Below are 13,328 nucleotides of genomic sequence, written 5' to 3' on the forward strand. Positions count from 1 at the left end.
TTCTGCCCTATTACATTCTCTGGAAGCGCATTCCAGGTGTCCACCACACGTTGGGTAAAGAAGAACTTCCTAGCATTTGTTTTGAATCTGTCCCCTTTCAACTTTTCCAGATGCCCTCTTGTTCTTTTATTATTCGAAAGTTTGAAGAATCAAAAAGATGTGCAGAGAATCGAGTCGGTTCAGCGAATGACCACCAGGATGGTCTCGGGACTCAAGAACCTCCCATATGAGGAAAGACTGAATAAACTGCAGCTATACTCGCTCGAGGAACGTAGAGAGAGGGGGGACATGATTGAGACTTTTAAATATATCACGGGCCGCATCGAGGTGGAAGACGATATCTTCTTTCTTAAAGGACCTTCGACCACAAGAGGTCATCTGCTGAAAATCAAAGGCGGGCAGTTTCATGGCGACGTCAGGGTGGTCGATCATTGGAATGAACTTCCATTGCAGGTGATTAACGCCAGCAGCATGCTCGATTTTAAAAAGAAATGTGATATGTATGTGCGATCTCTAGCCGGGTGAAGTCATTAGCGTGGGGGTGGGTCATTAGCGTGGGCAGACTACAGCCCTTTTCTGCCGTCATATTCTATGTTTCTATGTAACATGAAAAGGGAATTTTAGTGATAAGACAATGAGAGCACTGAATGATCTCTTCTCTTATCTTGCTGGAACTCCTTAGTAGATTTTATGCTTGTTTCGTATGTGGGTTTTCTGCATGATTTAAAAAACAGCTAGGAAATATCAAGATAGCATATTCAATGCAGTAAATACACTAATACACTGATCATTGACAAGGAAGTTTCAAAGATGACTATGTGCTTGTTTCAATGAAACCTCAAATTAAGGCAGAAAAACTGTTCACTTATTGACCATTTCAAAGAAATATACATTTTGTAAATTATTTGGTACCAAAGCATGATTTGGTGCAACAACATACACCAATGACATGCTGTACTGGATTTCAACAATTTTCAGTAAGTTGCAGCATATTACTTTAGCCATAGGCTGTAAGTACAACAGTATACCTGTTTTTTATGTGCAACGCAGGGAGGAGATGAGGGATGTAGAGAAATCACAGGAAATAATCTCTCTATGTGCTGTAAACTTATGGCTCATTTTGATTGAGTGTCTGACAGATAAATGAATGGCATTTGCTGTATGCATTCATGCCAATCTTGTAAATTAAAAATCTCTTAAAAGAAATATGGTTTGCAGATTTCAGCTTCCACCGAAAAACAAAGTTTAGTGAGGGAAGTTATTAAAAAAAATCCTTAAAAGGATGTGATGCCACACAGGGAATATAATCAGTGCTGTGAAAACAACAGCCTGTATAGCTCTCTACACATTTGTCTTGCATAATGAGAAGATTAGCATGACTGGCTACACAGTCTCAGAATGAGCAATGTATTGGTGCAAAGGAACAAGAAATATTTTACTTGAATCATTCAGTTTGAGAATCTTAAAAGACACAGTCTAAATTTTCTTTCCTTCTGACCTTAAAAAATCACTACGCCATTCTACTGACTGTCTGTGATACTATTATTTGGCTGGAAGCTTGCAACCACTTCAAAGACCACAGTGTGGTTTTGATACTGCTGAATATTTACAACAGGACATAAGAAACATCAAATCCATTTCTATGTTCCTTCTGAACAGCTAAATTTCTTACTGAAAATAAACTATGTTGTCAGTTTCAACTTGCTGTAATTGAGTTCTCTATACCATCTTCTAGTTGAAATGGAGCTGGGGAAAATATTTATTTCAAAAAACATTGATAACATTCTGAATACCAAGGCAATTGGAGCACGGTACAGAAATAATACATAACAGCCAAATCATACGTAGGAAAGCAGAGAGCTTACTTACTCTTCAGAAAATTTTTGGCCAGGTTTGCACAGCACCACTTAAGGACTTTTCAAAACTACATGAAAATAAATTATACTTGGACACTAATAACCACAAGACCAGACTATCAGAAACAAAATGGTGAAACCAGGTATATTCACCACATGCAACAGTTCCTCTACCTTGTTATATAAGGCTAAATAGCTTTTAGAAGTCAGTTTGATTGCTTTCAAGAGACATAAGTCATCTATAATAAAACCTTAGAGCGAGCATGCGCTGTTGAAAGATCGTGAGTCCTGGTGGTGTGAGGTGTGCTTCTGTGCCAGTCCTCACGGCGCCTGCGCTAGCTGGAGGCGCGTGTGCCAGCGACTCCTCCCTCCCGCTGCCTCTTCTCTTCAAAGCGGCCTGCTGAGGTTCGCCAGCCGCTGTAGCGAACCTCGCAGGCCGCTCTCCACCTTCCCGACATGGTGCTGAAGGAGTCGGGGTTGCCGCTGCTGCCACAATCGCATGTCTTCCTGCAGCCCCGCCCACCGCCATGAAGCAGGAGATCTGGGCCGAGAGGTGAATGATGCAGCCCCAGCTCCAGTTCGAGGAATGGGAGGGGAGTGGAAACGGAAGGGGGCCATGGGGCAGGCAGGCATTGCACAACAGGGGACCAGGGGGAGAGGGAAAGGGGGCTGCTTTGGGGGGTGGGGGGCAGACAGCAATCATCAGGGGGAAACAGAGGGGGGCTACGGAGCACGCAGGCATGGCACAACAGGCACAGGGCAGGTAGGCATTGCACAACAGGGGACCAGGGGGAGAGGGAAAGGGGGCTGCTTTGGGGGGAGGGGCAGACAGCAATCATCAGGGGAACAGAAGGGGGCCACGGAGCACGCAGGCATGGCACAACAGGCACGGGCCAGGCAGGCATTGCACAACAGGGGACCAGGGGGAGAGGGAAAGGGGGCTGCTTTGGGGGGAGGTAGACAGCAATCATCGGGGGGAACAGAAGAGGGCCATGGAGCACGCAGGCATGGCACAACAGGGGGAGAGGAAAAGGGGTGTGCTGGGGGGCAGAAAACATTCATGCTTTGCTCTGGGAGGGGGGTGGAGACAGAAGGGAGCCACGGAGAGACAGGCAGGCATGGTGCAACAGAGAAATACAGGTAGGCAGGGGGGCCAGGGAGAGACACAGATAGAATGAATGACAGACAGACAGAGAGAGAGACAAAGGAGAGAGAGACAAAGAAAAAAACCCAGACAGACATCTGCTCTAGCGCCCGTTAATGTAACGGGCTTAAAGACTAGTTCTCTATAATCTATCCTACAAATCTGGAGCCAGGAGATGAAATGAAATTGGGTTTAATTTTGAAGGAAGAAAACAATCATTTTACAAGCATAATTGTAGATCATTAAGTTCTGGTCCCGATTTATTTAATAGTTCCTTTCTTAGGCATTTTATATCTTGGAGGAGCTGTCAAGTATCCTCTTTATCCCACTCCAAGTTTCACATAATCATTTACTCTGTTTGCCTTGACAGAATTCTTTTGAGTGGGTTAGCTATATGGTCATTGATCCAGACAGGACTTTGGCAATGGGTGTATGATATATACTCCCAAGACTGTGTGATTCTATAAACACACTTTAAGACAATTTAGGAGAAACAGTTCATCATCACGTAAAGGCTATTCTTCTCTACAGTCCTGAATCTGTGTGCGCGAGGTGAAAGACTTCTTTTCTGGGCTTTGTGAGCTTTTATGATATTGTGGAATGCTACGTGCCATCATTTTGAAAGTTGAATGGGATGTGCATTTAGCATGATTTGCTATGATTTATCACAGAATTTGCTGCTATAAACAGGAGGGACAGCGCTGCATATCTCTAGTAGTGCTAGGGACATGATTAGTAGTAGTAAACTAGCAATGAAATCACACCTTTTATGCAAGATGTTTAAATATAGTTTTAGATTTTATAAGTAGATAGGACCACGAAGAGAAAGACAGAATACAAAGCATACCAAGGCTGCTGTTTTTCTTTAGACACTTTATTATGACTTTCAGGCACAAAGTGAAATGAGTCTAATAAATAGCTTCTCGATTCTCCTTAACCTGCTAGCAATTGCTATTCTGTCATCAAATCCAACAGGCATACCTTTGCAATAGTTTAATAACAAACTGGCTTAAAAATCCTAGAATATTTTTAGATTTAAAAGATATAGCTTTTAATGAACCTATACAGGACAACACTTTGGTTTTACAATACCCTCCTCCACCCTCATTAACTGTTTTAACAAAAATGTTTTAAAATACTGATTTTTAAAATCAGTGCCTGTTCAAATGCCTCAGGCCACTACAAGTTCCTAGAGGCAACAAATAGATTTTTGATCCCATTGTAGCAGAATAGATATTCATACTCTAAAAGAGGGGAGCCCATATTGATATCCAACTAGAAGCAAAACATAAGGAGCTAGATGCACTAAAAATGGTCATTAAGACAGTGCAGGTCACTGTGGGATGATTTTTTGGGGCAATTTCTAAATGGTGACCGATGTTCAAACGGCTTTTCATGCAAATGAGCTTTGCGAAGGCCTGCTATAATCCCATCCAATCAATCATTTAGAAACCGACTCTCACAAATGCGCAGAGCCGGCAGGGGAAGCCCAAACACAGCCTCCTGCCACTCAGTTGTTTGGGGCAGAAAGATTTAAAAAATAAATTTTTTTTAATGACACAGATGTTGTGCGTGTGGATGGTGTGGTAATTCACAGCATGGGGAGGTTCACAGCAACAGGAGGGAGTGGGCATCTCTCATGCCTCTATATTTGTTCTAGGTGTCTTGGTGGGGGGGGGGGGAAGTGCTTGATTTTTTTTTTATGGGTCAGATACTGTGCATGTGTTACATACACACAACATCTGTGCCTATAGAAATAAATGAAAAAGATCCAAGATGGCGATTGAGACGGGAGTGTGAAGCACAGCTCCGCGCCTCACTGGTCGACTCCCTTACTCGGCTGAATTTGCTGCTCTCTATGTTTCATGGGCAAGAGGAAAGGAGCCTCTAGACCGGGTCCTCTGGTGGCTGGAGGCTCGAGATTGATCCAGATGACGTTGGACGCTGGAGTTGTGCGTTAGCCTCAGGGGACGCCCCAGACTTTGGGAGGATTGTCGAGTGCATCAGCAAACCTCAGCAAACATCAGCAAAGTGCGTCCCGATTGTAGGCAGCTGTAGGCATCCTACAGCTGTCTAATCAGCCAATCGGGAGGCACGTTTTACTCCACAGGCAGGCCGCCTATATTGAAGGCGCCTCCGGGAGCCTAGGGAGGCCCACAAGCCCGTCTAAGGCTAGGCGGTAGCCTTAGGCGAACCTAGGCGGCCCTGCACGTCTCCCTAGCAGAGCGGGAGATGCTTACAATGTAGGCTAGCAAAATGCTGGCCTACACGGTAAGTAGACACAGCCGCTATACTTTATTGCAGCAAGGGATCTCCCTGCCCCAATTAGTATAGCGGCCGCAGCTACAGCCACCAGTCTCCCCAACCTCCCCCCCTGATTTTTGCGGCAGGAGGGTGCCCAACCCCATCTGCCGAAAGAACCCCCCCCCCCCCAAGATCGCTGGCAGGAGGGTACCCAACCTCTCCTGCTGGACCCCCCAAACAAAATGCCCTAACCGCCCTCTCCGGACCCCCCCCAACGGCCTCCCCAAAGATCGCCGGCACCGTTCGGCCAGCAGGCAAGCCTCTGTCCAAATGAGCTGGCTTGCCCCTCCCATGCCCAATCCACAGGATCCTAGGGCCTGATTGGCCCAAGCGCCTAAGGCCCCTCCCACTATAGGACAGGCATCCTATACAGAATCCGGACTGAAATGTCCTCATACAGAGACCAATTCCTTAGCAATGGAGAAAGGTCAAGTGGAATTCCTGAAGAATCTTCTCTTTGTCTGGAAAGGACGGTTGGATATCAAAAGGGATGTAAGCGGCATTCTACATTAAATGGGATTGAGTCTGGAGAGGAGGAAGGAAGCAAATGTGCAGCAAGGGCGTAGCCATGGGTGGGCCTCATTCATTTTTATTTCACTAGCCTTTTTGAGAAGACGTCCAAAAGGGCTCTTTTTGCCTTTATTTATCTTTGCAATCCATTAGTGCAATATCATATTAAGTGCATCCAGATTCAAGATAATAGAGGCCTGTCTTATAAGATCTAGATTTCTGTTAAGACTCCTGATGCAGGCCATTTTGGCTGAAACACGTGCATGCCAAGTCTTTATGTGAATGAATAAATAAATTATGTTGAACACAGAGGTCGCCTTCACTGTTTTTTTCCACTTCTCCGATGAGAAGGCATTTTCTCCTGTGTCTGTTTCTACTTACTTATCAACCACCCAGTTTGGGCTCAGGACTGTCTAACCAGTGGCCACAGGTCACCCTTGTCAACCCCCTCCACCAACCTATGCAGCCTCTCTCTTTCCCCTCCCTCTCCCCCATGCAGCCTCTCTCTTCTTCTTCAGGCCACCAGCAGCAGGTTCTGCATATTGCCGGCAGCTGATCCAGAAGCCTTCTCTCTGATGCATTTGCATTTTGTGTCAGAGGGAAGGCTTCTGGGCCACCGGCAGCATACAGGATCCACTGCCAGTGGCCTGAACAGAGGCTGTACGGGCTGGAGGAGGTAGTAAGGAAGGGAGAGGCTGCATGGGCTGGAGGAGGTGGCAAGGGAAGGAAAGTGAGAAGCTGAACGGGCTGGAGGAGGTGACAAAGGAGAGGCTGAACGGACTGGGAGATGGCAAGGGAGGGAATGTGAGGCCCGCATGCTTTGGGCTGATCCTGCCCACATTTGGCTGTCTACATTGGTTTAAACCCAGAGGACCGAGAAGGTAAGAGGGGAGTTCAATAATTTATCTACTTCAGTAAGAAAGAAAAGTTTTAAAAAACTTTTGTTTTTCAATATAGTTTCTTGATAGCTCCATATACTTCATCCACTTTTCCTGAAATGACTAACACCTTTGAAAAGAATTCTTCTGTTTGACCTTCAAACCAGGATGTTAGAACTTCCTTGATGTCTTCAACATTTTAAAACTGCTATCTACGCAGAGATTTATTCAAAACTTGGAACAGGAAAAATCTGAGGGAGCCAGGTCAGGACTGTAGGATGGATGGCTCAGCTGCTGAAACCCATATTCTTGGATAACAGCCTGTGATTGTCGGGAGATGTGCACTGGTGCATTGTCGTGAAGAAGCAGCATGCCTGCTGTGAGTTTTCTTCATCTTTTTTTTTTGACTGCCACAAAGTGATCATTTGTGTTGGCGTAACTCTCCCCAGTTATGCTTGTCTTGTGTGGCATGAACTACAGAAGCAAAAGTCCTTTATCATCCCAGAAGACAGTTGCCATGACTTTGCCTGCAAATTTTTCTGACTTGAACTTTTTTGGGATAGGAGATGACTTGTCCTTCCACTGTATTGATTCCATTTTGGTCTCAGGATCTCTGTGATTGACTCAAGTCTCATCTCCAGTCACCAAACAATGAAAAAAATTCACTTGGTCTTCACGGAGCATCTCCAAGTTCTCCTGAAAGCGCTGGAACCTCATGGCCTTCTGACATGGTGTCAGCATTCTTGGAACCCATATTGCACTAACCTTGGACATGCCTAACTTTTCATGAATTCTTTTTCAAACTGTACCTGCTAAGATGCCCATTTCGTCAGCTATTCAGAAAACCTTAATTCGTCTGTCTGACAAAATAAAATCCTTGATTTTCTTGTACATTTCTATGGAAGTTTCTTCCACAGGCCATACAGCGTGAGGGTTATCTTCAATGGACTCTCTACCCCACTTAAACTGCTTGCCTCCAAATTTTATTTTGTAAGATGATGGGGCAGTCTCACTATAATAATAATAATCATAATTTTATTCTTATATACCGCCAAAGCCTTGGTAGTTCGAGGCGGTTTACAATAAGAAGAGCTGGAAATCAGCGACATAGTTACAATGAAGAATCATTGAATACATGTATACAGAATAGGAGAGATAATGAACTATACATCTTAGTTAACAAATCGGTTAAACAGTTTCATTTTTACTAATTTTCTAAAACTAAAATAGGATGAGGAGTGCATGATAATGTTACCCAGCCAATTATTCAGTTTACCTGCCTGGAAAGCTAGAGTTCTGTCCAGGAATCTTTTATAATGGCAGGCCTTTATTGTTAGATGGGCAAACGTGGATTCTACGTATGGGCCTTATAGCACAATCCAAATTAAAGTGAGAAACCACGTACATAGAGGCCAAACCATAGATTGATTTGAAACAGAGACAAGAAAATTTAAGCGCCAGTAGACGCAATGATGCTGCATCAAAGTATTTTCTGATGGTTCTTAGTTTCCATAATGTCGAGAAGCATTTTCTAGCCAATAAATCCGTGTGAGCGGCTAAAGAAAGGTATCAGTCGAGAGTCACTCACAGAATTTTTATAAACTATAATCTGCAGTCATGTGTTCATGGATCTCCTTTGGCTTTTTCCCTACTTTTGTGAGAAATTTTATCACTGAACAGTGCTCCAAGTCTAGCAGTTTCTTACTTGATTTAAATGGGGACTCTCTTGACATTCTGTCTCTTGGAATGTTAGACTCACACTGAGCCACAATTGTGCATGAGTAACCTTGAGACATTTCACAGCATGCACAGACTTGTTTCAACACACTTACTACTTTCTTTCATACTCAGATAAATTCCTCTTGTATATTCTGTATATGCCTTATTAGGGATTTGGCTGTAGCTGACAAAAGTACCTTCTCCTCAGGCTTTTGCATATGTTCTTAAGGTGCCTATGCTATGAATCTGAAAACCACATGGGGTACTTTGTCTGCCTTTACTATTGTCTGGTGGTTCCCTTGAGCATCTGGACTCAATGTAACCATGTCATGAAGCTGGTGGTCTTTCCATAGAAGATTCTCTATTGGTACGCATACATGTAGGAGTCTTAAGAACATAAGAATTGCCGCTGCTGGGTCAGACCAGTGGTCCATCGTGCCCAGCAGTCCGCTCACACGGCGGCCCTTAGGTCAAAGACCAGTGCCCTATTTGAGTCTAGCTTTACCTGTGTACATTCTGGTTCTGTGCAGAGGAGTAGTTCTTGTGTGATTTTACAAGTAAAAGCTTTTTGAAATGCTCCCAAATACCATTCAGATGATCTCTCTATGCTCTCGCAAATATCTGAATACATTCAAGAATTCCTTTTGATTAAGCTCAGGACCCAAGTTCAAAAGGCATTTGAGATGTGAGGGAAAAACAAAATTAAGGAGCCTAGAACACAACACATGGGAAGGGCAGTGCATGCTCAGATCTTTCCACTAAGTCTTGAGCTGTGGGAGAGAAGTTTCACTTCAACAAGGTTAGATCACATTACCTATTTGTGTGCCCGATTCAATCCTGCTTGCTAATAAGAAAGATGCATATAGGGAATAATAATCTAAACTATAGGGACACAATTCTGGGTTCCATATTAGACATTATCATTCAAGAAAAAGAATCTTGGAGTCATTGTGGACAATATGTTGAAATTACCAATTCAGTTTTGTCAAGTTGGCCAAGAAAACAAATAGCATGTTAAGCCTAAAAAAGTAGAGGCCAAGATGGTGTCAGGAATGTCAGATGCCGACACATTGGGTCCCAGTACAAAGACTTGTGGTACTCCACTAGTCACCTTTCTTCATTGAGATAATTGTCCATCTTTTAACCAGTTCCCAATCCATAACAAAATACTGCCTCACATGGCTTTTCCATTTTCTTAGAAGTCTCTCATGAGGGACTTCATCAAAAGCCATTTTACTCCTCTTTACCCACGTTTATTCATGCTGTAAAAAAATGCAGCAAATTGCTATGGTAAGACTCCCCTTGGCTAAATCTATGTTGACTCTGTACTATTAAACCACGTTTGTCTTGGTAATTTTGTTCTTTACAAAATAGTTTCCACCATTTTGTCTGGTACTGACCTAAGGCTCACTGGTCCGTAATTTCCCAAATCACTCCATGTAAACTAGAGTAATATCTACACTTTTAAATAAATATGTACTTCATACCATATGGCCTTTTATATAAGTAGATGAGAAGAAGTGACACTGCTCCTTTTCAGGTAAAGGGGCAATTTCAAACATCCCTGGTATCTCTTTGCCTAGCTAGAACCATAGCAATTGTGTAAGTGTGTGTGTAAGTATGTGTAAGAGTGTGTGTGTGTGTACACTAAAAGCAGCATCCTAGGTTTTCAATATTCACAGCCATAGGAAAAGATTGATTACCTTCTTTTGAGTAACTAGTGTTTGTATTTTTACATTCATCTTTTTGCAAAACACACTGCAATATTCTTCAAAAACATCTTGATGTTAAAACCACATAGATATGAAAACTAATGACAGACTAAATGGAGTGAGAAAGTAATCGACTTGAATGCTCTTTAGATTAGAAAGGGAAAAACATCTTCAACTAAACCCCAAAGCTTCTTGATTTCTCTAATTGCACATTCATTTTCTATGGATATTCGTATGCAAAGATGTTCTTTTCTAGCAGCTAAGACCACATACCTTTTAACAATTTTCCATCATTGTTGCCTTTGTTGGCAGATGAGTCCTTTTTAATCTCTAAAGTTTCTATAGCACTCGAATCTTCCCCTTCTTGAGAGACAATTTGAGAATCTGTACTAGTAAGAAATGGATCTGTACAGGGAGGATCTGTGGTACTGGCTGTTGTGTTGACAGTCGATGGTATAGCTCCCTTACATAAACAAAAATACTTCATTATAGCATCATTACAAAACATAAAGAAAATATTTCATCAACTTTTCTCATCTTAATACTGTGTTTTTGGACAGTAAAGTATTTTCATAGAATATATCGTATTATATAATATTATCACCCACCAAAGATTTTTATGGGCACAACTTGTCTTCCAACCACTTACTTTCTTTATTTAGAACTCAAAACATCTAACTAGCTTAAAACAAGACAATCATGTAGTTATACAATAATCTCACTATACAATGGGGCATGTAACTATAGTAGTTATTAGATTTAAGAGGCCATTTTAGAAAGTTTGTGCTGCATTTGCACTTGGGAGAAAAATCTTAATGACTGTAAATAGTGAGTTTTCATACAAAAATGGCACAATGAGTAAGCAGCAATTTAAAAAAAAAAAAAAAAGACAAAAGTTGCTACTTATACATGTATGTCTGCAGCATGCATATATAAAATGTAGACAACTGCTCCATGGCAAACATGTCTGCATAGTCTTATGTTGCCTTTAGCATTCATAGTACACCTCTTTCTTCTCTTCATATTTCTCTAGCATGTATTTAAATACTTCCTACATAGATACTATAATTAGATTGTGAGTCCACTGGGACAGAGGGAAAATTTTCCAATGATTGAAAATGTAACCCTCATTTCTAATGTATTAGTATTGTAAACCACTTAATACTCATGTACAAGCAGTATGTCAAATATAATAAATCCAATAAGTTCAAAAGAAGTTCAAAGAAATTAACATAAAAAATATAGGACAATATTTAATACAGTAAATGCATTAACATTCAAGCTGCAACAGTGCAGTTTAGTGGAGTCACCCCTCCTCATTAATCCACAAGAAGCAGCTATTGGATATCACAACCTGAATGTACAAAGTATACTCCTATAAGAGCCCTGCAGCAATAAAGATAGAGCCTTTTCCCCAAACACCCACAGCCCAACCCTCCCACTCATCAGGCAACCCTACTCCCCTCCATCACCATCTCTCTCCTAGCTGAGAGCTGATAGTGCACAGATTTGAAAGATTTCCATTGACACATCCAGGTAATCTGGCAAAACTAGTACCCTTTTTGGAATTATGCATTCTTCTTCTGGGGCTGTGAAATTTTTGAAACTACTGGAGTTTTTGAAGAATTGAAGATTTTGTAAACATTTGAGGATTATGAATTGTGTGTTTTATTCTCCAGCTAAAGATAAGTGTTATTCTAACTTTCCTATACACAGTCAGTGCTTTGGACCTTTTTGAGATATGGATTAAGTCCTCTGTGAAGTTTTTTTTAATGCCAGTAATAAGAAACTTCTAGCTTTCTTAAATAGCACAGTTACTTACCGTAACAGGTATTATCCAGGGATAGCAGGCATATATTCTCACATGTGGGTGACGTCATCTACGGAGCCCCGATGCGTTTTCAAGCAAACTTGATTGAAGATTTAAGTTTGCTCTGCTGCTCCACGCATGCGTGCCTTCCTGCTCCACTAGGGGGCGCATCCCTTCGTGGTCTCCAGTTCACTTAACTAGCAAAGAAGCCAACCTCGGGGAGGTGGGCGGGTTGTGAGAATATATGCCTGCTGTCCCTGGATAACACCTGTTACGGTAAGTAACTGTGCTTTATCCCAGGACAAGCAGGCATGATATTCTCACATGTGGGTGACCTCCAAGCTAACTGAAGAGGGATGGAGGGAAGTTGGCAATTTAAGCAAATAGATTTCACAAAACCGGTTGGCCGAACCGGCCATCGCTCCTGGACAGTGAGTCCAGACAGTAATGGGAGGTGAAAGTATGAACCGAAGACCACGTGGCAGCCTTGCAGATTTCCTCAATAGGTGTGGACCTGAGGAACGCTACGGAGGCTGCCATCGCTCGGACCTTGTGTCCCGTTACTCGACCATGCAGTGCGAGACCAGCCTGAGCGTAGCAGAAGGAGATGCAATCGGCCAACCAGTTGGACAAGGTTCGCTTGGAGACTGGGTGACCTAACCGGTTTGGGTCGAAGGACAAAAACAATTGTGGGACTTTCCGGTGTGGTTGAGTGCGTTGGAGGTAGAAGGCCAACGCTCTCTTACAGTCAAGAGTGTGGAGCGCCACCTCTCCGGGGTGAGAGTGGGGCTTGGGAAAAAACACAGGTAAGACAATGGACTGATTGAGATGAAAATCAGACACTACTTTAGGCATGAACTTTGGATGAGTGCGGAGTACCACCTTGTCGTGATGGAATACCGTGAAGGGTGGGTCCGCCACTAGAGCTTGTAGCTCACTAACCCGCCGAGCAGAAGTGAGCGCAAGCAGGAAAATCACCTTCCAAGTGAGGAATTTTGGATGGCATTTGTCTAGGGGCTCAAATGGAGGTTTCATTAGTTGAGCCAGAACCACGTTAAGGTCCCAAACCACCAGAGGAGGTTTGAGAGGAGGGTGGACATTCAGAAGACCCTTCATGAAGCGAGAGACTAGGGGGTGGAGCGAGAGGGCTTTCCCTTACAGGGGGTGATGGAAGGCTGCAATCGCACTGAGGTGTACTCGAATGGAGTTGGTCTTTAGGCCGGAGTGAGATAATTGAAGTAAATAGTCAAGGACCAGGGGGACGGGGACCGACACCGGGTCCTGGCTGTGAGAGGAGCACCAGGCTGAGAATCTGGTCCACTTTTGGGAGTAGCAGGTTCTCGTTGAGGTCTTTCTAGAGGCCTCCAATATCTCCTTGACTGATTGAGACACGGG

The 13,328-nt window shown here is 43.1% G+C and overlaps 1 protein-coding gene across 3 annotated transcripts in view; it reads right to left on the bottom strand.

Annotated features, from left to right (window-relative positions):
* SFSWAP (splicing factor SWAP) overlaps nt 1-13,328 on the bottom strand; it is a 292,952-nt gene that overhangs the window by 147,526 nt on the left and 132,098 nt on the right. For all 3 annotated transcript variants that reach the window (XM_033954220.1, XM_033954221.1, XM_033954222.1), the window contains one exon: nt 10,397-10,586. In XM_033954220.1, coding sequence (XP_033810111.1) covers nt 10,397-10,586 — 190 coding nt within the window. The remainder of the gene's footprint in view (nt 1-10,396; nt 10,587-13,328) is intronic.

The sequence above is a fragment of the Geotrypetes seraphini genome, chromosome 8, assembly GCF_902459505.1.
Source record: "Geotrypetes seraphini chromosome 8, aGeoSer1.1, whole genome shotgun sequence".
Lineage (NCBI taxonomy): Eukaryota > Metazoa > Chordata > Amphibia > Gymnophiona > Dermophiidae > Geotrypetes > Geotrypetes seraphini.